At 42.8% G+C, this 25101-nt stretch overlaps 1 protein-coding gene and 1 long non-coding RNA gene across 5 annotated transcripts in view; one reads left to right on the forward strand and one right to left on the reverse strand.

Annotated features, from left to right (window-relative positions):
• LOC142151107 (uncharacterized) overlaps window positions 1-1185 on the reverse strand; it is a 45896-nt gene extending 44711 nt beyond the window's left edge. For both annotated transcript variants that reach the window (XR_012691143.1, XR_012691142.1), the window contains exons 1-2: window positions 1071-1185; window positions 202-272 (exon numbers count right to left, since the gene is read on the reverse strand). This is a non-coding gene — a long non-coding RNA (uncharacterized LOC142151107). The remainder of the gene's footprint in view (window positions 1-201; window positions 273-1070) is intronic.
• The window catches only part of CHD3 (chromodomain helicase DNA binding protein 3), a 52555-nt gene continuing 28152 nt past the window's right edge, over window positions 699-25101 (forward strand). For all 3 annotated transcript variants that reach the window (XM_075206433.1, XM_075206434.1, XM_075206435.1), the window contains exons 1-21: window positions 699-1010; window positions 1126-1426; window positions 9351-9481; window positions 11197-11361; window positions 11506-11627; window positions 12059-12297; window positions 12468-12592; window positions 14722-14851; window positions 15077-15261; window positions 15515-15745; window positions 16045-16248; window positions 17421-17626; window positions 17897-18028; window positions 18496-18595; window positions 18685-18876; window positions 20552-20752; window positions 20866-21003; window positions 21231-21352; window positions 21425-21598; window positions 24332-24473; window positions 24653-24784. In XM_075206433.1, the coding sequence (XP_075062534.1) occupies window positions 969-1010; window positions 1126-1426; window positions 9351-9481; window positions 11197-11361; window positions 11506-11627; window positions 12059-12297; window positions 12468-12592; window positions 14722-14851; window positions 15077-15261; window positions 15515-15745; window positions 16045-16248; window positions 17421-17626; window positions 17897-18028; window positions 18496-18595; window positions 18685-18876; window positions 20552-20752; window positions 20866-21003; window positions 21231-21352; window positions 21425-21598; window positions 24332-24473; window positions 24653-24784 (3414 nt within the window). In that variant the 5' untranslated portion in view covers window positions 699-968. The remainder of the gene's footprint in view (window positions 1011-1125; window positions 1427-9350; window positions 9482-11196; window positions 11362-11505; window positions 11628-12058; window positions 12298-12467; window positions 12593-14721; window positions 14852-15076; window positions 15262-15514; window positions 15746-16044; window positions 16249-17420; window positions 17627-17896; window positions 18029-18495; window positions 18596-18684; window positions 18877-20551; window positions 20753-20865; window positions 21004-21230; window positions 21353-21424; window positions 21599-24331; window positions 24474-24652; window positions 24785-25101) is intronic.

Here is a 25101-nt window from a genome sequence, read left to right on the forward strand (position 1 = left end):
AGCCCTCAATTTTACCCAAATTAACCTAAAATATTCCTAAATTGCGTCCCCCCCCTTCAGCGTTGCGCCCTAGGCAGTTGCCCGTCGCACAGCCCTAATTACGGCCCTGGTTCCTCTATACATGCCATCGCTGTTTCCGCGCCACTCTTGCACGATTACTTAATGAAGATCAGACCCACCAAGCAAATAGTACATGCTCACCTGACTCACCAGCGGCTATGCAATGGTACGCACAAATAAGTATAGAGAACAGCAGTAAAAACTCTGGCCACCTGTGTCAATATATAGAAACATATTCACATGTAAAATTGCGTTCTCACACAATATATTTATGCATGTTTACTGAGAAAACTTGTTTCTTTCCTCAAAAAAAAAAAAAAATACATGATCCCCTCAGACTATACATTTACATCTGTCTAGTGGTCCTATATGGACCAAACCCACATATTACATACCTAATCTCATATCATAAATATATATATATTATTATTTTTTTTATTATTATTTGATTTGTGCCAGCTGCCCCCAGCCATTTTGTGCTGCTGCTGTTACACCAGAGAGAGAGGCTTTGCTGTGTATAATAGAAATGGTCTTAATAAAAAAAAGGGGGAGTAGCTGCTGTGTGTGATTCAGGTGGGGGGAGGGATGAGGAAGGTTTATAAATATCTCACACAGCCTCATTTTATTATTTTTTTTTTTAACTTTACATATAATAATTGAAGGGGCGGCCATCTTGGTTTCCTGTCAACTTTCCATTTGATCTGAATAAAAATAAATCCCCTTCAATCCAATCTTATTTTTTTTTTCTCCTCATCATAATTTCCAGCATTTCTGGTTTATTTTTATCCTTTTCAAGTTTTATGGCTCTTGGGGTTTTTATTTTTGGATGATGTATTATTTGTGAACCGGCACTAGGAAAACAAGGGGGTTTAGACAAAGAAAAGACACCCCCACCCCCCCTGGTGTTGATGTTTTCTTTCCCCGAAGTGATTTTTTGGGATTGTTTTGAGGTAAATTTTGGAGATTTCTGAGGAATAACGTCGGATGAAGCCCTCCCTGGGGTTATTTACCTGCATTTTGAGGGATTTTTAGTCAAGTTTTGTCTTTATTTTTTTCCCCTGTGAGGAAACTTTGCCGTCAGCCGCTCGGAGGAGCCCAAAAACAAGACCCAGGCGGCCGATGTCCTCCCCCTCTCTGAGGGACGAGGAGGAAGAGGAGATGGCCGTGTCCGAAGAAGGGGACGGCGAAAAGGAGGAGGACGAGGAGGATGATGAAGAATTGGACGAAGAGGGGGAGGAGGAGGATGAAGACAATCCTCAGGCGACACTCAGTCGCCATAGCCCCAGCCTCCCTTTCCCGCCAACGTCCTCCAGGGAGCCGGGGAGTGTTGAAACCGACGACGCGCCATCCGTCGCCGCTGCCGCAGGTAAGCAAGGGAGGGTGGGGGGATTAGAATGCGGGGGCGGCTTCAAGTCTCCCCCTCGTCCCTAACAAACCGCATTAACCGTCGGACTGTCTCATTGCATAGAGGGAGGGGGGGTCGGTCGGCGGGATGCGAAGCCGTGTGTCCCCCTATTGTTTGGCTTGGTGACGGCAGCCCCCCTGTGTCCACCTCAACCCCCCCCCTCCTCGCAGTGGCATGGTTTGTCCCTTCACCTTTTGAAGAGGGTTAACCCAGTGAGGACGTTCCCGCCGTTTTCCCTTAGCATGTAGCGAGGGGAATATAAGCGTGTGTGGCAAATGTCATATATAGTGTAGTACTGGGCAGCATTCAAGGTTTTAGCAGGGTGGTGTGTAATAATTGCGTGTAGTGGTTCAGTAAAAGGTACAACTACCTGCTACTTTTGTTTTCTACAGTAATAAGCCTGAATATAACATGCTTTTGTAACTTTTGGGGTCCCCTCAGTGATATTTTGGCTAGCACCTTTTTGAATGACATTTTCAGGATGACCCAGAGGGCAGAGGTAGAATATTTTCAAGTTTTTTTGGTTCTCAAGGCCTTGAGCCTCCTCCCCCTTTTTTTTTTCTTTGTGGTAAATATAAACAAAGTCAGTGTAATTATTATTATTGTTAGGAGTTTAGGGTCATCACCATGGGTGGCTTATGTGCGCTTTGCTATTTGTGATCCGCAACATTTGGCAATTTAGTCTTGATTGGTGTGAGTAAATCTCATGGGTCACTGTTGGGGCCAATAGCAGCCAACGGAATGCGATGAGAAGTGTTAGAACACGAGGACATTCCCTTCAGTTTCAGAGCATGTCCTCGTGTTCTAACACTTCTCATCGCATTCCGTTGGTGCTCATCATCTATTTATATAGCGCCACTAATTCCGCAGCGCTGTACGGAGAACTCACTCACATCAGTCCTTGCCCCATTGGGCTTACAGTCTAAATTACTTAACATACATACAGCGAGAGAGACTAAGGTCAATTTGTTAGCAGTCAATTAACCTACCAGTATGATTTTGGAGTGTGGGAGGAAACCCATGCAAACACGGGAGAACATACAAACTCCACACAGATAAGGCCATGGTCGGGAATCGAACTCATGACCCCAGTGCTGTGAGGCAGCAGTGCTAATCACTGAGCCACCGTGCTCAGAGGAAATTTGAGAACATATTACTTCACAGAAAGAGTGGTGGATAAGTGGACTAGCCTCCCGTCAGAGGTGGTAGAAGCTAATACAGTAGAACAATTTAAACATGCTGTGCTAGACATAAGAATATCCTTACAAAGAACCAAGGATCAAATAGGCTTTGAGGTTATCATAGGTTAAAAAATGGGCAGAGTAGATGGGTCAAGTGGTTCTTATCTGCTGTCAAATTCTACGTTTCTATCAGGACCTGAACCCATTAATTGTGTTCACGTGACTGGATTTTTATCAGCTGCCAGCATAAAATCTCTATTATCATTTTTTTCGGATGTGTGTATCATTTGGGGGGAGATTCAATTAGCCGTGAGGTGTCTCCGGATCGTCCTCGAGACACCTTGCATGACGGAGATTTGGCAGAAATTTCCGCTCATTTTTCCTCGAAAATTAGTGGAGTTTTCTAACCTAATTGCTGGCAATGTGCGCAGCGTGATGTCCAGACGGCAATTCAATGACCCCCAACGAGTTCTTTTAAGCATCTGTGTGTTTGAGGGAATTGATTTATTGTTGTAATTCTCCGCCCCACCCTCAGGTGCACCTTTTCCTGAGGAGCTTGTTTTTTTTGCACCGTTTCTGGGCGTGTTATTTTACCAATGTCTGTATTAATTTTGGAAGTCGAAATCTTAGTGAAAATGACTTATCAAAGGATCTATTTGGCTGGAAAATATCACCTTTTGTTGCAGCATTTGAATATTAACCCAAAGTCCGATTCAACATGTTAAAACCATGACATGTTAGCTCACGCTTGCCATTGTCTTTGAAGATCATCTAAATAAATTGTTAACCTTTTTAGACCGAAGATCCAGATTGCCTGGGAATTGGCTGCGAGATTCATTGTTCATTTGTGAAGGAATTATGTATATTTTCAATGGTTATCAGTCATCATCGACCTCCTGTTTTGTTAATGCCCCACTTCTGTCTGACTCCAGTCTCCTTCCTAGGAGATCCCACCTCCACATGATAATTACTGCCAGACTGCTCTGTTTTGAGCCTCTGCAGGATGTAGGTTTGAGTGCTGGAAAACTATATGGGGCGGGAAATTTAAAACTGCAGTGGATATTAATGTAGCACCAGGCTGGGCATGTGTCCAAGCTATCCTATAGATGCCACATTATCAGCACACATCTCTCTTGTACAAATATCTTGTACATGGCTTGGTTTGTTGTGATATAAGTCAATCTGTGGGTCCCAGGAAGTAAGGATTGGGGAAGGGGCAGTGAAGTAAGATGATGGGTGTGTCTTAAAGTGCATGGACCCTTCAAATTACTTTAATGTTGGCTAAAGTTTGAATTTCAGTGCCATTAAAATAACTGCTAGGAAACTAGAGGCTTGGACAAAACATTATAGATAGAAACGTGATTTATAATTTGAGGTTTTTTTTTCAGAAATGGATTGCGCTATCCACCCCAAAAGCATTTAGGCCCATATTTTGAGTCCTTGCTACCTTACTACCTTGTTTTGAAAGTGGCTGAAATAATCAATAGTAAAAGCAGCACACTTTGCATAATGTATTTCACCACTTGGAGAGATCCTGATCCCTAGCTACAGCTTGTGATAATTAAATTCTGTCAGAATGTAAATAAACGTCATGCCAAGATGGCAGCTGTGTGTCCTCCCCGCTTTGTTGTCATTGGAACTGGGCTGTCGGTGACAGCATCTGGTTCCAGCATTGTGCCTGGGAAAACGTTTGATTTGGTTCCTCGGCATCCGGTTGATCAGAGTCTCCTCGTTTGGTTCACTGGGGATGTCGTAATTGTGAAGTTTGTCTTCGGATGTAATACATACCCCTACAGGGATACAGGAATGATGAGTCAGTTGTTCAAGGGATATAATGCTAAATAAAATAAAACATGAAAAAAAGAAAGAACCTGATTGCATTCCAGGAACACCTTGCGTTATACCATTTGCTGTATAAACCAATGATTTTTTTATTGCTTCAAGTGTGTGGGTGAAACTGCAGCCACCACAGCATATTTGAGCAACAGTCATCCTTGAACTTCTCTTCAAACAGGTTGCATGCTTACTCCAAAAAACAAAAAAATCTTACACTTCGTCCTATAATTAATTTTAAATAAGATTACCATGGAAAATCAAGCACTGGAAGGTTGAAAATGGAAAATGAACTTTTGGTTCACAGAACCAAAGATGTACTCGGATGAGGTGTTTGCACATCTCATTAAACTTTTTGGAAAGATTAAAAGCTTGTTGAAAAGCCCTGTTTAGTCAGCGGGTGAATCCACATTTACCCTATCGTATATTGGAAGCGATATGCAATATAGTCATATGCCAGGTATACAAAGATACAAGTCATACATCTCATTACTCACCCACAGACATCACAAATTATCTGTTAGATAATCACAATCACTGCACCTAACCATGTAACATAGCATGCCTAAGCCTGGTTACCCGCTAGCATTAGAAAAACAGTAATGCATGTGAAACATGGTTGCTTTTGACATGCAGTGGTAGTCAGTGCTTACCATTGTGGTCAGTGGATGTCCTCTCATTATCCCGTTGTGTTCACTTGCGGTTAACGGGCATAAGTAGAGAAGGCAGTCTCCAAAAGCTTTTAGCTTGCTCCCACTGCTCCCGACAGCAACTGCAACTGGATTTGTGGTCATTGAAATAGGTTCCATCCCCTTGCCTGTTTACATGCTTTTATTAGTATTAAAAATGTTAATTTTCAAGAATCCTAGGTGAATCAGATTTTTCCTAGTGGTTTTTGGTACATTACTCTGTATTTTTGTTCCATCCACACATTTGTTGCAGATTTAAAATCTTCTTGCAGCTAATGATGTTGACAGGTTTAGATCAACCATTAGCCAATGGAAACTTTAGAATGTTCACTGGGCTAGACCAGCCTTTAACTAGTCAAAACTGTTGAACTTTGTCCGCACTAGACCAACATGTAACCAATGCTAGGTAATGGTATATACACATAATAATGCAATCATAAAATTCATTAGTTTTTGATTGAATTATATTGTGTGTAAGGCTTGGTAAAACACTACAGAGTGATTATTGGGCCCTTTGGCCCAATATTGCATTAGTGTGTGCGCTCCAACAATGACTGAATATCGTATCGTTTTATTTGATTTTTAAACCAATTTAAAAATTTGGTTCTACGATGGAACAATGTTCCAATTCTGCAGTGTGTATGTACTCATGACCTGTAGTGTCCATAGACCTCTATGGCGTGTGCAGAGACAAGATCTTTTCAGCCGATGGTTATAACAGAAGAAGAGCATAGATCGGATCTAAAGTTAAATCTTTTAAAATGTGTTTAGCGTGCACACATGAATCAACATGCTGATCGGTACTTTTTTTTTTTTTTCCAGTTGTTGGTAATATCATTAACGATATCGTATCGGGATAATTTTTTGTAGTGTGTACCCAGCCTAGGAGTGTTACAGTCCAATTAAACTGTAAATAAGAGTTGTATGACATTATAGAACAATACTCTGTTTTTACTCAAATGGCTATGTAGAAACTATTGTGCTCTTTTACTATGAATTATGGACATGTTTCATGTGGCTAAAATTTACAATTATTAAAGTAATATTTTGTCATATTCTGGTTTGTGATTTGTTTGGCACAGTCAAACATGATAACATTTTGGGTAGTTAATCTATCCAAACTGACCAACCATTTTACTGTTTGTCATCTTTTCATACCTGATTAAAGTCAGAATGGATTACTTTGTTATAAGTGGTATGTATAAAACCAATTGGATAATAATCCCTATTGTAGTATTTGAGGACCCCAGTTGCGGATAAGCTGTCTAAGCCGGACCGGCAAAGGTGTCAATGAATGTTTCCCACTCTTGAAAATAGGACTGAGTACTATTGTCCTTTGACATGATGGTTTCCACCCAGTCCATACAGAAAATATGAAAGAGTTCCCTACATAGTGAAGGGACGGGCCGCCTCTGAACCCACATCTAGAGAACGTTTTTCCTTGCAGCTGCCGAAACTGCTAATAGTAGCTTCCTACAACCCTTGGAGACCTTGAAATCTTTAGATAAGATGCCAAAAATGTCCGACTCCACCGTTAAGGGGACATGATTCACCAATTGGTCGTTGGCAAATCTTTAGATGCTGTTGCAGCAGCGCTTTATAAAGGGGCAGTCCGACAAACAATAGACAATATATGCCATTGGAAAACTGCATTTAGGACATGTGTGATCCGTTGTCAGTCCTATTTTGAAACAACGGGACGGGGACAAATATGCTCTATGGTAGTGTAGTGGTAGTTGCCAAAGAGCTAAGTAAGAACTTGGGGCCTGATTCATTAAGGATCTTAACTTAAGAATCTTCTTATTTCAGTCTCCTGGACCAAACCATGTTACAATGCAAGGGGTGCAAATTAGTATTCTGTTTTGCACATAAGTTAAATACTGACTGTTTTTTCATGTACCACACAAATATCAACTTTAAATTTCAGTGTACAAATAAGCTATCAAGTATTTGTGTGCTACATGAAAAAACAGTCAGTATTTAACTTATGTGCAAAACAGAATACTAATTTGCACCCCTTGCATTGTAACATGGTTTTGTCCAGGAGACTGAAATAAGAAGTTTTACAAGTTAAGATCCTTAATGAATCAGGCCCTTAGTCATTAAGTTAGGAAAGCGTTTTCTCCATTGTTCCAGTCCTGTTTCCAAAACATCATAGTCAAGGATGGGTAGTAGAAATTTGTAGTGTGTGGAGATAGCTCTAAGAGAGGGCGGCTTTTGGAGAATATCTATATATGTTTTTTAAACAAAGGTATTTGGTTTCTTCTGATTTGTTTTCCACTTTCACCACTAAGTATACCGGACAGTATTCTAACCAGAAAATTTTGACAGCCGGGTGGCATTGAGAAGTAGCCGGGTGAGGGCAGTGTAATAGATTGCAAAAATAATAAAGAAAAAAATGTTGGAGGTTATTGCCAACACTTATATTATTTTTAAAGACTCTTGCTGTTATTTCCCGCTTGCTGACTGGTCTGGAAACACTTTTTAAAAAAAATTCATTCATTAATTTTTTCATGTTTTGCACCTGAACCCCTGCCTACCTGGACTGGTCATACTGGTGGTCAGTGGTCTAACACACTGCTGGCTGCAGTGCTCACTCAGAGCTTATTATAATAGGACAAACAATGTTTTGTCCTATTGTAATAGGACTCCTTCGGACTCCAAGAACCGGGTAGCAAGTAAAAACAGCCGGGTGGAGCACCCAGGAAAGAGGTCCTGGGCAGAACACTGCCAGAGACTCACACAGTATAGGAGCTAAATGTGTTTTTCTTGTCTGTTTCTTTAGATGTTATTTTTTTAAATCAAATATTATTGTTTTTTTTTTTTTTGTTCAATACAAGCAGAAAAGATAACGCTCTACATCCTAAAACAAAACACTAACTAATGAAAACTACAGTTGAGCTAAACTTAGTAAAATAGTGATTGTGTAATGCATTATATATCAGCACAAATGGACAAGAGCGTCAAGTACAACAATTACTCCAAGAAAGGATTTCGAACATAAACAATAAATCTCAAAGAAACTGAAACCGCTCAGTAGCGAACAAAATTAAAACAAGCTCAGAGGGGGGCAGAAGAGCAGCAACAACTCCTAATAGGACATACATTCGGAGATTGCAATTAATGTATCATTATAAATCCCAAGGGACAAGGCCAACTCGCATAGGAAACAGTGTTACTCACATTGAATTAGTGTTATTCATAGTTCCCACTAACAACACTAAAGGACAGGGTAGACTCCCATAGGAAACAGTTGAAGTCATCCGACAGCGACGGAGTCGCATATCTGGTCTTAGCCCACTTCGACCATACCTTAAAATATTTATGCATGATATTATGGGACTGGTAAAGTATATTTCTCATGCCCCACAGCTTCGTTGACCAAAGCAATCCATTTATTATAAATGTGGGGTATTCACGGGACATCCACGTTCTGGCAATGATGACCTTGGCCAAAACATGTTAGTGACATATTGGGTCGAACTTCTGTTAAGCAAGAGGTCCAGCCCGATTCCAAATATACAAGTTTTAGGGAATGGCAGGTAGATATTTAAAACTGTGTTTTATACACTGACTACCTCTTCCGACCTAAAGAACTGGACAGGTATTATTTTATTTAGTAATTTTAGTTTTGTTTCTCTTGAATAGTGTAAGTTGGTATATGTTGGTATACCATCCACCTATTTTCGTCATCGTGAAATATCTTCTTCTATATACAAGATGTAAACATTCAGTTTGGTTCTCATATGACTTGTCCTTTCCACACATTGTAGACAGCCATTCTTATCAGTGAGACAGGAGCCATGAAGTACCTAGTCCTAGTAAATTGAGACAATCCAGAAAGTGGTTGCCTCTCTGTCTGTAGGTATCTTGCAAACATATCTGTTTAGTCTTGGATGTACATTATTATTATTATTATCTTTAGAACGGATCCACAAGGGGCCCGCAGCTCCGTACATAGGAGGTTTGAACAAATAACAAAATTACATAACTATATCCATCAAAATTTACATAATTACAGCCAAAAACTTACATATTTCCATAAGCAAAACACTCATCGTTGTTCTTCTCTGTTTTCTTGTTGCTTTATGGAAAGATTGTATACTGTCACAAATCTTTTCTAAAGTCTTGTTTTTCTATCACTCTGTAATCCATCTTTCTGCAATTTCTCCATATAAACAGAGGATGAAGAAGACCTTTCTCCAGCCCCTTCTCCCAAAATTGTTACAAAGAAAAAGAGAGGACCCAAGAAGAAGGATAAAACCAAACCGAGAGAGCTTAAAATCATCAGAGAACGGAAACGCAAAAAGCCTGTAAGACCTTGTTCCTCACTTTTACATGATTCTTTTTTGAACAACCTTAACTATATATGTTCGCTTTGGAGATCCTCCATGTAACACCAGTCGTTTACAGAATAATACACTTTCTGAGATGTGTGGACCTTTGAGCACCATACATTGAAGAGAAGGATATGACACATTTTAAGCACAATAGAGAAATTTCCATGCATGCGATAGCCTTATGAACGTTAGAACATGTACGTTAGAACATGTACCCATGTATGACCCGTCTCCATACGATACATCATCTGACTATGTAACATAAGGGGACACCACTCCATGTGTGATACATGTCCAGACCATAAGAGAAGACATCTACTCCTTTGTGACAAAACCATGCCATCATACAGCAAACTTTTTGACACCTGTTTCCATCTTACGTAGGCACTTCTGTATGGTAAATCTTTTCTCATCACACATTGACACCTTCCCCTACGTGAGATACTGCTTAATGCAGTAGAGATATATCTCTCTATTTGTGACACCACTTCCACCATTTAAAATCTGTTCATTTGTGACACATTTAAACAAGTGTTTCAATATGTATCATCATCATCATTTATTTATATAGCGCCAACATATTCCGTAGCGCTTTACAATTGGGGACAATCACAGTAAACTAATAAACAAGCTGGGTAAAACAGACAAAGAGGTGAGAAGGCCCTGTTTGCAAGCTTACAATCTATGGGACAATGGGATACATGAGGTTAAGTCTACATTTTGCATTTCGGCCCAGCCAGACTGCAAAGGTAAAAGTGACTCATAAGCTAAATGATCCTGTCACACAACAATGTTGGTAAGGGGGTTGTTGTCTCGTGTGAAATTGTGTAACGGCTGGTAATAGGGTAATGTAGTGAGGTTAAGAAGGTGGTTGAGGAATATTATAAGCTTGTCTGAAGAGGTGGGTTTTCAGAGAACGCTTGAAAGTTTGTAGACCAGAGGAGAGTCTTATTGTGCGTGGGAGAGAATTCCATAGAGTGGGTGCAGCCCGAAAAAAGTCCTGTAACCGGAAATGGAAGGATGTATGAAAGACGCAGATCTCGTGCCGAACGGAGTTGCCGAGTTGGGAGATATTTTGAGACAAGAGAGGAAATGTATGTTGGTGCAGCTTTGTTGATGGCCTTGTAGGTTAGTAAAAGTATTTTATATTGGATTCTGTAGAAAACAGGCAACCAGTGTAGAGACATACAGAGTGATTCAGCAGAGAAATAACGATTTGCAAGGAAAATCAATTTTGCCGCTGCGTGCAAAATAGATTGTAGGGGTTTGAGTCTGTTTTGGGGAAAACCAATATCCATGTATGACACATTTTGGCAACCATGCATGGACACCAACGTATGTGCAACAATCCCTAGCTCTGTATGACGATAGCCCCTCCACATTTATAAAACCTACTATAACACTACCCAATTTGTAGCACCACTTTACATCTCAGATACATCTCTCTTTGATGGACAGTCATTGCCACCATCGGAAGACATCTCCTTTGGTGACATCACATAACGCCATACACAGACGCCATCGTTTTCAACACATCTTACAGAGACATCTCTATGTGTGACACCTCATTACTCACATTTTATCACAATGCATGGTCACCAGAGGACATCTCCTACCAGCATACAGATATGTCCCCTGAACATCTTAATGTTTTTATTTATGAGCTCCATGTTCATGTTCTGTTTCAGGATAGTGACGAAGACCTCCATTGGGATGAGGGTATCGGAGATCACGTCTCTCAGGACAGCGATGCCGAGATTGGAGGAAAGAAAAGAAAAAAGAAACACAAAGAAAAGAAAGAGAAAAAAAACAAGAAGCGGAAGAAAGACGAAGTGGTGGTTGAAGAGCGCAAGGTCTGTCCTCAACGTTCTACAATCAATGCTGAGCTGGGGAGAAAGCAAAACAGAACAAGGGAGGAAGAGTAGGGACTCTACATGTTTATAGCGCTTATCATGTTATAAATCCAAGTAAGCGTCCATATTATTTTATTCTGGCAGGTGGAACAGAAGTCCTCTGCAGTGCTGCTGGCCAGCTGGGGATTGGAGGATGTTGATCATGTTTTTACAGATGACGATTATCACACACTAACAAACTACAAGGCGTTTAGCCAGTTCATGAGGTAATTCAATTCAAAATTCTGTGTAGTAGCAAGGACAGACTTTAAGCTCATTAGTTTGTCATTTTGTGGGGGAGCTATTTTCTGTCTGTGTCAGTGTTACCCTACAGAGGGAGGAACAGTCTCCTAGCTCCCTTCTGTCTGTGTCACCCTGCAGGGGGAGGGACAGACTCAAAGCTCCCTTCTGTCTGTGTCACCCTGCAGGGGGAGGGACAGACTCAGCTCTTTTCTGTCTGTGTCACTCTTATCCTGCAGTGGAGGGACAGACTTGGCTTTTACCTGTGTCACCCTGTATGGGCTGGACAAGCTTATAAAATTGCTTCTATCTTTTGCTATCACTCTGGAAATAGGTGCGATAGACTTCTGTTCCCCTGCTGTGTCACCATAGAATAGAAGGGATAGACACATAGCTCTTTGTCACTGTGTACCTTTAGGCCTCTCATTGCCAAGAAGAACCCCAAAATTCCCATGTCCAAGATGATGACCATTCTGGGTGCCAAGTGGCGTGAATTCAGTACCAACAACCCTTTCAAGTCATCTCCCGCAGCAGTGGCAGCAGCGGCGGCAGCGGCTGCAGCAGCGGTGGCCGAACAAGTGACTGTTAACCTTCCCTCTTCTGCCAGCGTTCCTCTGGCAATGCCAATCCGCAGAGCCAAGACCAAGGAGGGCAAGGGTGAGCCCTAAGGAGCAGCTTTTCCTTGGCAAAGCATGACATGCCCCTTGTGTAATCTCTGCAGCGTCAATTTTTAATGAGCCCCAGCCCATCCCTGCAGAGTGTTATCACCTCTTCCCCCACCGCTTCTCTATCCTATATCACCTTCTCACAATGATCTCTTGTCTCAGGTCCTGGCCACAAGAAGCAGTGCAAGATCCCCCGAAAGCCTGAGCCCAAAAAAAAGCCGGCTAAAAAGAAAGTGACCCTGATGAAGATCAAACTGGGAGGAGTTAAACGGAAGGCTGGCAGTTCGGTAAGTACGCCAATACTAGGAATACACAAGCAGGTCCTTTTGTTAATGCATCGTAAAGAGGAACTCCACCCTAGAGCTACATTTTCCCAGTAAACCTCCCACAAGTAAAATATAATGGGGTTTATTGCTGGGACCTGTGCAAGTTCACCAGATACTACTGCCGATCCCCATAACAATCACTTTTCACCAAGCTGACAGAAGATTAAAAGGAAACTGATCACTGAGTAGTTGTCGATTGAACAGTCTACGGCAACTACCCAATGCTCTGCATTTACTTTCAAACTTCTGCTGACTGTCGGTCATGGAGAAGTTATGAGTAGAGGCAGGAATATCTGGACTGTGTAGGCCCGGGCATGGGAACTTCACAGTTCTATTAGCACATGGGAGTCAAGGTTAATGGGGAAATAGGGCTCTCAAGTTCTCTATAAAGTGATAAAAAAATATATCGTACAACTTACATTGAAGGTTGTAATGTCAGTGAAGACCATCATTTTGCTTAGGTTCCCACATATAGACTTAGTTAGAATGAAAGAAAAAGCATTTTAAGATACTGAAACCCTCAGAGCAGTGTATTTATAATTAAGCAAAAGGACATAGACACCGGGAGGCCTAACTGCAAGTATAAGACAAAAGAATAGCAAGTATTTAAAATCCCTCCTTACACCAACGCTATTTCTGTCAGTCCTGATGAGACATTCCAATATTCCGAAACAGTGAGAACAAATCACTGGAGAAAGGAGGTTAATTGTGTAAAGAACCTTCTGATCAGAAGTGGTAACATTACATTTGGATGTTTTTTAGGCATGAATGATGGACTTGCTGTAGACAAGTTAGGCCAAGTTGTTTGCAAATTATGGCACCCAAATTGACCCTAGTGAAACAACTAGTAGAACTGATGAACTGGGAATTTGATTTCTAGAACAAATTTGGTGTTTGCCAATAGACCATAAAGACACCATACCATGTACAACACTTGTAATCTTGTGGGTAAATTGTATAAAAACAGATATATTATACAGTTCATATAGAATGTATACTGTTGTTCTGTGAGATGCAGTAAGCGCTGGGTGTCCGAGTCCAAAAGTGGAAAGAATCGTCCTTAAGAAAATCTTGAGGTTTTGATTGTGATCCTCTTGAATTAGAGGAAGGTTTATCCAAGTTTGATCTAATATAGAGGTTTAGTTTCACACTATCAGAATCAATGATGTGAGTAGGGTGGCCCTTTTATCAGCCATTTCCCAAAAGAATGGGGTTGAGTTTAATTTGGAGCATAAATGTTGATTAGAATGTTGAGATCCAGCCAGTAAATAGATCCATATGCAATAAGATGGCGACCCTCAGAGTCTTTAGTTGGAATTGATGGCTCTTGTAGAGAAGTATGGTTTTGTGATGCTAATATTTGGGTTCATGACTTTATGGTGAGTCTCTTCTAGAAAGATTACATCCGAATTCAGTGTAAGGTGTTCTTGAAATAGTTTGTGACATATATCATTGTAAGGTATTCTTAACGTGTCAGTTTCTGTGGGCTGTTCTATGGGACCTTTAACATTAAGAGATGCAAGTTTAATGGTATCTATAGGAGGAAGCAAGGGCGGGGATGGAAGCTATTATGGAAATAATTTGTGTTAAGAGGTTAAGTCCAAAACCAAAGCAGAAAAGAAGAGGCTGTGAGTGTCCCTTCGAAAAAAATAAAATTACAGGTGGGCATTAAGTCCTGTTGACTTTGAAAGTGAATTTGTGGAGGCAGGATAGACTCGCCACAAAGAGGCAGGGTTCATTCCCACCCAGGCCATCAGAGGTGAAAACCCTATAATACAGTAAAGTCACTAGAACATAGCAGTTAATTCCCCTTATGAGGTATACAATAGTAGTTATGAGCAGATAAGCCTTATTGTTGCCATTTTGGTTTCCTCATTGATATGTGGAAACTGTGTCTTCAATGCTGGGGTATAAAAAGGAATATATATTTTTTATGAAGTGCCCTGCTTCCCGTGGATAGTGCTTAACTCCATTTTACCTGTAAATATAATTTCTTTTACACTGGGACAAGTTTTGAAAAATATATTTTCCCCCAGGTTGCTACTGTTGTTGTATAGTGTTGCTCTCTTGAACAGATTGTTTTCCTGCAGAGTGAGGAGATTGAACTTGCGGAAGCGTCCGACTTGGAGAACTCAAGTGTCCACAGCTCTTCTGCGCCTTCGGACAGTTCGGGAAGGGTAAAGAGGAAGAGAGGGAGGCCAGCTGGAAAAAAGAAAAAAGGTAATGCTTGGGGGGGAGGTGAGAGGAGAAGGTTAATGTAAATGAATATGGAAATAATAGATGGACATTGACGTACAAAAAAGAAGTGTCAGGAAGGCCACTAGCATATCAATATTATGGTAAGAAGAGAGATATAGATCAGCTATCCATTATTCTCTCTGTCTCTCACACACCCGTTTTACCTCAATTTAACGTCTTTTCTGGCTGTTCTTACTCCCGTTTTAGTTGTCCTGGAGGAAGGGGTCTCTGCAGGTGAGGGCTATGAAACAGACCATCAGGACTACTGTGAGGTCTGCCAACAGGGCGGCGAGATCATCCTATGTGACACTTGTCCACGAGCCTATCACCTAGTGTGCCTGGAACCAGAATTAGAGCATGCCCCTCAGGGCAAGTGGAGCTGCCCCCATTGCGTAAGTGGAAATACCATTATATAGACCAGACAGTTTTCCTGCCCAACTATATTTGTGACAAAAGGCTGCAAGTAGCTGACCCTGGCTTTGACAACAGTTTTTACACCAAAGTCTTATTTACCAAAGTTCATTTGTCACTTGCTTCATCGGTGGACACAGACCACCGGGTATAGGGCCCTACCCAATTGTGCTTTCCATTTAGGCCATTAATATGTCAAGTTGTGTTTTAATATGTTTTAATTCCGGATGGCAGGAGAAGGAGGGAGTTCAATGGGAAGCCAAGGAGCTGGAGGAGGAGGAGCTGGAAGAGCGTAGGCATGAGAGGCGAGAAGAGGAGGACGACCACATGGAGTTCTGTGGCGTGTGTAAGGATGGGGGAGAGCTGTTGTGCTGCGATGCCTGTGTGTCCTCTTACCATATCCACTGCCTGAACCCTCCACTGCCCGACATCCCACATGGGGAGTGGCTTTGCCCAAGGTGCACGGTGAGCAATGCAGATGGTCATTGTTTAAAGGTCAGGCTAGAGGCAAGATTTAGAAAATAAGTAAGGGGTTATTGACTAGGGGGGCTAGAAGAAGAGAATGGTGTTCAAACAAGTGTCATGTAGAAGTCTGTAATAAAACAGAGAAATTATATATGTTTGAGGGCTTTAACATATGTATAAAGACTATAAGGATTTTGAGATGTTTTTGAGGAAGTAACCAAGTAACACATTCAGCTAGATTCCTTATTTTTATTTTCAGTAATTTACAAAGCAACCTCTGTTCCTCTTTTTGTCTGCAGTGTCCAAGGCTAAAAGGTCACGTCCAGAAGATATTACACTGGCGGTGGGGGGTTCCCCCGGAAGGGATCCCACCTTCTCAACCATCCAGTGCTGCCTTGGATCAGGATCCTCCCCAAGCTCTGCAGGGGAGGTCTGAGAGAGAATTTTTCGTCAAGTGGGCAGGCATGTCGTACTGGCATTGTAGCTGGATCACCGAACTACAGGTCCGTGTGTTCATCTGAGGTTTCAAACTTGTTTTGTTGGATGTTTCGGTTTAGATTCTTATATCAGTGAGTTGCTCTCCCACTCTTTTTTTTTTTTTACATTTACACTCTCCTCTCTCCATGGGGCTGATGCAGAGTTGGTCACAAAATGGGCATAAAGTATTCTAAAAAAACCCCCCCAAATACCCCACAAAAATAGCTTAGATTCCACTCATATGCAGAACTGTACACATTTTCAAGATGCGTCTGGCTTCACATCGGCAGCATATGTACCTGGTTTATGCCAAGTCATCATCAATGCCCTCTAACAGGTGCAAAAGATACGCCTCCTAGCAGGTGTATATATGCAGATCTGCATGAGCTGTATTTGCATCCACGATCCCTTATTGTACTTGGCCTGCATTTGCATGCCCCTTTCCTCCCCATTCTGGATACCGTACCCTATAGCGAGGATGCAGAATTAGATTCTGTGAGACTCACTAAACATTTTGGGCAGCAAGGTGGTAGTTTGCAAAATTCTCTGGCTTAAGTCCTTGTCCTCAGACTACATCTGGAACCAGTAATGAAAATCAGGGATGCCATGGGAGGAAAGTTGCCTCCCCTACACAGAATAGGGTAGGGAAACTGTTATGGGACCAGTCTTCAAGTCACCTCGGGTGCATTGCAGACTTGATTCTAAGGGGCATTCAAGTTCTTGAATCTGTGGACATCGAGGAAGCCTTGGTCTACATCCCCTTCTACGTATTTTGTTTCGTAAGGATCCCGGCTTCATAGGGCACACAGAGGTAGGGTTTGGCAGGAATGACTTCCAGGTAGTTATTCATTCATGGGCATTCCTGCCATCCCATTGAGAGTTGCTATGTAACATCCAACTGTAATTGTCATCTTACTACAGAAAGAGAAAATGTGATTATTAATTTTCAGGACCAGCTCACCCAAGAATGAACATTTTATGCTCTACTCTGCTCCTTTTATTGTTGCTGCTGGGCTTGTGGAAGAATTAGTAGGAACTGGGGAGCATTAAGGTTACAGGTTAAAGGAACAGTCAGTTTTCTTCCATTATTGTGCCTTTTAGGGGGTGGATTATAGCCCTCCATCTGTGTCCTACATCATCGGTGTAAAGGATTCTATCTCCATCCTCTTCCTCACTTTTGTCTCTGGTATCCTTTCAGTTGGAGATCTTCCATACAGTCATGTACCGCAACTTCCAGAGGAAGAATGACATGGATGAGCCGCCTCCTTTCGATTACGGATCAGGAGAAGATGAAGGGAAGAGCGAGAAAAGCAAAGATGCTGAATACTCTGACATGGAGGAGAGGTTCTACCGATATGGCATCAAACCTGACTGGATGTCTATACAGAGGATTATTAACCACAGGTAATGGGGTGGGAACGTGAATAGTTAAAAATAAAGTCTGTATGAGCTTCATTATTGAGCATATATTTAGACTTTAATGGGTGCAACTGGTGATGAATTAAAACTAAGGTGCACAGATCTAAAATCTCACCCTGGATGTTTGAAACCAAAGGAAGTGGAAATGAACCTTGTCTATTTCATAAGATAGGGGTTTCTCCTGTCTGTCATGCCATGTAATGGGTGCAGGAGCATTCTCTTATCTGGTAAGATGTATCCTTGTTCTCTGTGTAGTGTGGATAAGAGAGGAACATATCGCTACCTGCTGAAGTGGAGAGACCTGTCTTACGACCAGTCCACGTGGGAAGAGGAAGGAATGAAGTTGCCCGATTACGATTACCACAAACAGATTTACTGGCGACACAGGTACCATAGACACACGCATACCAGTTGCAAGAGAACCACTGTCATATTTTTTTATAAGTACTAGGTCACATATGCATATTTTGAAAACTTGAGGGGCCTCAAATGCATGTTTTGGAGAAATAGCCATAGATGGGTGAATTGGAGACTTTGGGCCCCACAGACTTGCAAACTGTATACTTGGGGGTAGGTGGGACACAGCCTTGTGCACTAGAGACTTGGAGAGCCACAGATCTGTGTACTGGGGAGTTGGTGACCAACAGATGCGTGTACTGGAGAAATGGGGGTCACAGACATGTTCACTGAATTGTGGATGGGAGACATGGGTGCCATTTGGATGCTATTGTTTAGATGGGAGAAATGAAAGACATTTATATCTTCTTATAATGAAATGTGCTCCCCATTTACCTTTCTTATCCTGTGTTCCTGACATCCATCCACTCGTCCATCTCTCTCTCTCTGTCTCTCAGGGAACTGATCATGGGTGACAGTATCTGCTGTCCTCCCAAGTACAAGAGGAATCACAAAGAATCCTATATGGATGAAGTACCCAGCTCTCCCACCAGTGATGTGAGTACCTTTGATGATAGAGTGCTGACCAGGTATGTTTGTTATACACACGAGTGCCACGCTTGACTCTTGTACCTCCTTGTGTGCAGCCTACGGTGAAATACGACACTCAACCGGCGTTTGTCTCCTCCACGGGTGGCACTCTACATATGTACCAGTTGGAGGGATTAAACTGGCTGCGATTCTCCTGGGCACAGGGCACGGATACCATCCTGGCAGATGAGATGGGGCTGGGGAAGACCATACAGACCATCGTGTTTCTATATTCTCTCTATAAAGAGGTGAGATGACAGAAAAGTAGTGATAGAAATTAAGGTGTTCCAGGTATATATAGTAAAAGCGCAGGAATTATGCATTTCTCTTTCACCCTAACTGGGGGACACCGCTACCATGGGGTTGTGTGAGGGGAGGAGGAGTTCGGCACTTAACTAGTTAATGTATGCTGCTGACAAATCCCTCCCCTCTGCATCCCCCCCACCCCCGCAACCTCCAGTTTTAGTTGAGTGCCCAAGGGGGTTGGGCTTACTTATGCTAGTCAGTGAATTTTTTTCACTTTATAGGTTTTATTTATTTAAATTTTTATTTCCTACAGAGTTGTGCTCTGTCCTCACACAGAGCACACTTGTTTAGGTAAGAAGCAGCTGTCAGACAGAGAGTCGGACGGCTCTCACTGACAGCAGAGAAATTTTTTTCACCGTCGCCTGGCAGACATACCGGATGTCAGGACCTTCCTAAAGGGAGTCCTGCATATCCAGCCTTCTTATGTTCCGCCCACGGCACCCTGGAATCTTAATCTGGTCCTTAATATGCTTCAAGAACCTCCCTTCGAACCGTTGCAGACTGCAGAGTTACGGTTCTTAAAATGGAAAGTGGATTTTCTACTTTCAATTGCCTCAGCCCGTAGAGTTTCCGAGCTGGGGGCGCTAACATGTCGAGAACCTTATCTGGTGTTTCACGACGATAGAGCAGTTCTCAGAACAGTTCCTTCCTTCCTGTCAAAAGTAGTTTCTGGTTTTCATGTAAACCAAGAAATAGTGGTTCCAGTGTTCATGGACGACCCACAAGTGTCTGGAACAGGATCTATGGAAATTTCTGGATGTAGTCAGAGCTCTCCGAATCTATGTCCATAGGACATCAAAGATTTGTCGCACAGATTCTTTGTTTATTTTATTTGACTTCTCAAAACGTGGTTGGCTCGCCTCCAAGCAATCTATTGCTAGATGGCTTACGTCGACTATTAAGCAGGCTTATATCAATGCTAACCGACCTGTGCTAGATCGTATTGTTGCCCATTCTACCCGTTCTGTGGAGGCGTCTTGGGCTGCGCGAAATGGCGCCTCAGCGGACCGGTTATGCAGAGCAGCCACCTGGTCCTCAGTCCATACCTTTACTTAATTTTACCAATTCAATCTCATTGAGTCGGCAGACGTCAGTTTTGGCCGTAGTGCTCTACGTGCCGGTCTGTCAGAGCGGTCCCTCCCTTAAGGGGGCTGCTTTAGAATGTCCCCTTGGTAGCAGTGTACCCCAGATAGGATGAAAGAGAAAAGAGGATTTTTATACTCTCGATAAATCCGTTTCTCTGATTCCATCTGGGGGACACTGCGTTCCCTCCCTTCTGCTCTTCTGCTGTTTGGTCTTTGGTTGGTTGACTCCCCTTCCTTGAGGCTTTATACTTAAACTGAAGGCTACAGGGGGAGTTGCAGAGGGGAGGGGTTTGTCAGCAGCATACATTAACAGAGTTAACTAGTTAAGTGCCGAACTCCTCCTCCCCCCACACAACCCCATGGTAGCAGTGTCCCCCAGAAGGAATCGGAGAAACGGATTTATCGTGAGTATAAAAATCCTCTTTTTCAGTTTGGAAATGCTTTATATGAATTGTTGAAAGACCTTGGACATAGAAGAGAGTTGGTGAAGGCGACAAAGATTTTAACCTCTTAACTTTTCTCTGTTCAATAGGGACATACGAGAGGCCCTTTCCTTGTTAGTGCCCCACTGTCAACAATCATTAACTGGGAGCGTGAGTTCCATATGTGGGCTCCAGGTTTTTATGTGGTGACTTATACAGGGGACAAGGACAGCAGAGCTGTGATCCGAGAGAATGAGTTTTCCTATCAGAGCAATGTCATGAAGGGAGGGAAGAAAGCCTTCAAGATGAAGGTGAGGATTTAGCTTATTATGTGTAGGTCAATTAGAAATGCATGTTCTGCTTATATTCCTCCTTTATTCCCTTGTGATAACATTATTTTTACCTTTTTTGAAATAACACCCAGGCCCAAGCCCAGGTGAAGTTTCATGTCCTTCTTACCTCATATGAGCTGGTGACAATTGATCAGGCTGCTCTGGGATCCATTCGTTGGGCCTGCCTGGTGGTGGACGAGGCTCATCGTCTCAAGAACAATCAATCAAAGGTGTGTATGGGAGTGGTGGTCTGTTGACGGCGAAAGCAATCACTGTAAAGGCTATGTCCGTTCTGGCTTTTACCCATGCTTTGGTTAAATAGAAGAAACCAACTCATTAGCCCCCGGAAGTTTTTATTTATATGGAATCGTTAATCTATAGAGACATCATCAGGCTTTATATGTCCACACGATATTGGTGGAAGTATAGACATGTCAGCATGTGTCCTGTTTTGCAGTTTTTCCGGGTGCTCAATGGATACCAAATTGATTGCAAGCTGCTCCTCACGGGAACCCCTCTTCAGAACAACCTGGAGGAACTGTTCCACCTGCTCAACTTCCTCACCCCAGAGAGGTTCAAGTACGTAATCTTACGACACATGGATTTACGTTATATAAACCTGTACTCATAAATTTCTTTTATTCCCTGCAGTAACTTGGAGGGATTCTTGGAAGAATTTGCAGATATTTCCAAAGAAGATCAAATCAAGAAGTTGCATGACCTACTGGGTCCTCACCTACTACGCCGGCTTAAAGCTGATGTGTTTAAGAACATGCCGGCCAAGACGGAATTAATTGTCCGAGTGGAGCTTAGCCCCATGCAGAAGTAAGAAGGATGGTCAGTCTAGTGAGAGCAAGTGGTGGAGATTAGAGGGCACTAGTGGGATAGAAGGTATAATGTGGGCTTGAAAGGACAGTAACGGAGACTGAAAAGACTGAATAAATGGTGGCATAACATTGCTAAGTATATACGGAGATGACCATGCTGACTCTCTAATAGTAGCATAGTGTGCATACATGGGTGCTCAGGTTTCATTATTATTTGTGGCTGGCTTTTAATCTAACTTTCTCTTTCATCCATGTGGGCAGACACTGGAAACACTGGGGATTAAAGACTGACTTGAGCTTAGGCACTTTAAATTTGGCACAAAAATTCCAGCTCCCTTCCCTCTCTAACCCCTAGCCTGCTGGGACCTTCAGTTTTTTGTCCTCGCCAGAGTTGGTTTCTATTTTCTGTGGCTGCCTTAGATAGCCGGGAATATTAATTTTACTGACTCCTGCCACTTCTACCGCCATCTCCACAGCCTGGCGGCCTCTGGATGCTGCAGAGTTACCGCTGCCGATACCACCTCATGCCTCCGGTCCACACACTTCCACCACAAAACTGCCTCTGGGGGTAACCTGATCACTGCCGCTGTAGGCAGTGATTGGGATCCACTTGCCTACAGTGCCATCGAGGATCGGGACCGGCACTGGAGGCGTAGCTTGAAGGTAATTGGCTCCCCTCAGAGACTGGTGCCATGGGTGTCAGGTGGGGGCTGCCTGTCGTGGCAGCCCTGCGCTAGGCACAGAGAGGCCAATTCCTTCTGAATTACAGCCATCCCTTTGGTGCTGTACCCTGGGGAGAGTTGCTTTCTCTATCTAGCCCCTTCTCTTTCGTGGGGTTCACTCACTGAGGCAAAGGCCACCAAAAAGAGAGAGCAGTAGGATCCAGCAACTCCTTCTGCTCCCCTTATACTCTTCTGGGTTTTTATGTGTCTCCTCTGGATTTTGTGTCTGTTTTGCAGCTCCACTTCCCCCTTAAGATTGTGCATTGCAGCTATCCTCTCTATTTGCCCTCATCTCGCTGTCATGTGTGGTAAGAGGAGCACATCCAAAACCTTAGACCTCCAGATAACAAACCGCTCCTAGTGAAGGTCAGCTGAGAGGAAAACAGGTTTGGGCTACTAGGCGCCCAGTTACTAAGCCTTAAGACAAACCGTTGGCATGACAGGCAGCAGCCCATGCGGTTTCTTCCATGGTGGGAGCCCATCTGCTATTCTTCCGGGAGCGGTGGTTCGATTCCACCTTAGATGCCTGAGTGTGAGGAATTGTAAGTCAGGGATATATGATAAATCTCATGATGTCCCCCCATCAGGAGATGGAATTATGTTTTTACTCAAATCTCTTCTCGGTTCAGAAGTTAGATTATTTCAACCCATTCTGAAGCTGAAAGCCTAAAACATCCAGCTTTGCGTGGACTGCTTCAAGATGAAGTCCTTGAGGTCTGTCATCAGCAGCATGAAACAGGACGTGTTCATAGTGTCAAGGACGTGTACTTGCATGCTCCAGTCTGGGAGAGACACCAGTGCCATCTCTGTTTTGCCATTCAGTCCCATCATTTTCAATTTAATTCATTTCTCTGAGTCCAATAGTCTCCCACTTTAACGGGATGGACTCTGCTACCCCAACTGTTTATCTGTGGCTTATTTTGGGTTCCATCTTACCATCATCAACCTGCCTTACTGACCACTCCTACTGCTGATCTCTGTTACCGGTCACCCACCGACTGTAAGTGCCAACTGCACCCAAGTTGTAGTAGAATAGTCGCTGCCACCTTCACTGGCACCTGGAACCTCTTACTTCTGGGTGTACTTTAACTGGTGACTGGCTGGTTACTCCTTCTGCTACTGGAGCTCTCTTTGCCTCCTGGGACTAGCTACATCAAATTAATCCAGAAGGCGCCATCACAAGTCCTTTATGGTGGCTACTGTACTGCAGCTGGGGGTGACCATTAGTTGGCTTCAGGCCACCACTTTATCCAGGGACAGCCCCACACTGGACCATTAGGGAAGGGGCACCACAACCCTCCAATTCCCACAAACAGGAAGTGGAGCAGTGGTATAACACCGCCAGCAGGAGACCCGTATCCCCTGGACCACCAGGACATGGTAGGAATAATTTATTTAGCATACATTTTAAATTATTTAAAACACTTTAAGAATACTCTTAGCCCATATGTAAAATACATTTTATATATTTCTACTCTAGGCGCCAGAACATTAACCCTCCAGGCGTTGCAGTGCACACATTATATTTACAAATTGTTTAAACAAATATATATTTAAGTTCTATCCCATTTGGAGTTGCAGCCCAGTCGATTAATTCCTCCGCTACAGTGGTGGCCATCATTAGCCTGTGTTGCAGAAAGGTGTTCCAGCCATAACCAACCGTTACACTCTTTTTTTCCATTGTTGTTTCCTGTTCTCCTTGTTAAGGGTTCCATTTCCCTGTTGTTGTTGGAGAACCTTGTTCTCTCCTCTTTCATTTCATTTTTCCTGGTTCTGTCCTTGGGGCTTTGTTAAAAGAAATTACTGAATGTCCTGGCAGTCTACTGGGGTATAGAAAGGGGAGGATCTTGAATCTATGAAGCCAAATTTAAAGTGCCAAAGCTCCAGTGCAGTCTCTATACCCCACTGTTTCCAGTGCCTCCCCATTGAACTCGGAGAAAAGGATTCAATGTAAGAATAAAAATCCTGTCTTTTCCTGATACATGCAATTTTTCTACATTGGCTTACAGAAAATATTACAAATTTATACTCACTCGTAATTTTGAGGCTCTCAACTCACGAGGAGGTGGGAACCAGGTATCGTTACTCAACATCATGATGGACCTAAAGAAATGCTGCAACCATCCATACCTCTTCCCTGTGGCTGCAATGGTGAGTTCCACTATTTACTAAATCAGGATTGCTGCATTTACAACTAGCAGAAATACAAATGAGGCTTTACCTCCACTTGCATGATGACATGAAGTTGTAGAGAGCAGGAAGCTGTGAAACTGAGCCCCCTCCTCCAAATGGTTGATGATAGGCACTAATCCATACCCCTTACGTTTCAGGAGTCTGCCAAGCTTCCAAGTGGTGCCTATGAAGGAGGAGCTCTGATTAAAGCCTCTGGGAAGCTGCTCCTTTTACAGAAGATGCTTCGGAAGCTAAATGAACAGGGACATCGAGTGCTCATCTTCTCCCAGGTGTTGTCTCCACTCACTGTGTTCCTGTGGTAGTGTCTTCACCTTTGTTGCTTTGTTCAGATGATATCTGCCTCTCTCTAGGCAGGTTTTACCCAACCCTATTGTAACTCCGAGCGATCAGTTGCTGATTGGTGCTCGGAACACAATGGGCCTGATCCATTAAGGAAAGTAAAGCAAAAAAAAAATGAGTAACTTTGCACCTTGGCAAAACCATGTTGTATCGGAGGGGGGTGTAAATGTAAAAAGTGGGGACAGGTTTGATATTACAAAACATAATTTGTGCTGGAGTACGAAAAGTTTTGCACGTTCAAAAATGA

Source organism: Mixophyes fleayi, chromosome 4, assembly GCF_038048845.1.
Source record: "Mixophyes fleayi isolate aMixFle1 chromosome 4, aMixFle1.hap1, whole genome shotgun sequence".
Lineage (NCBI taxonomy): Eukaryota > Metazoa > Chordata > Amphibia > Anura > Limnodynastidae > Mixophyes > Mixophyes fleayi.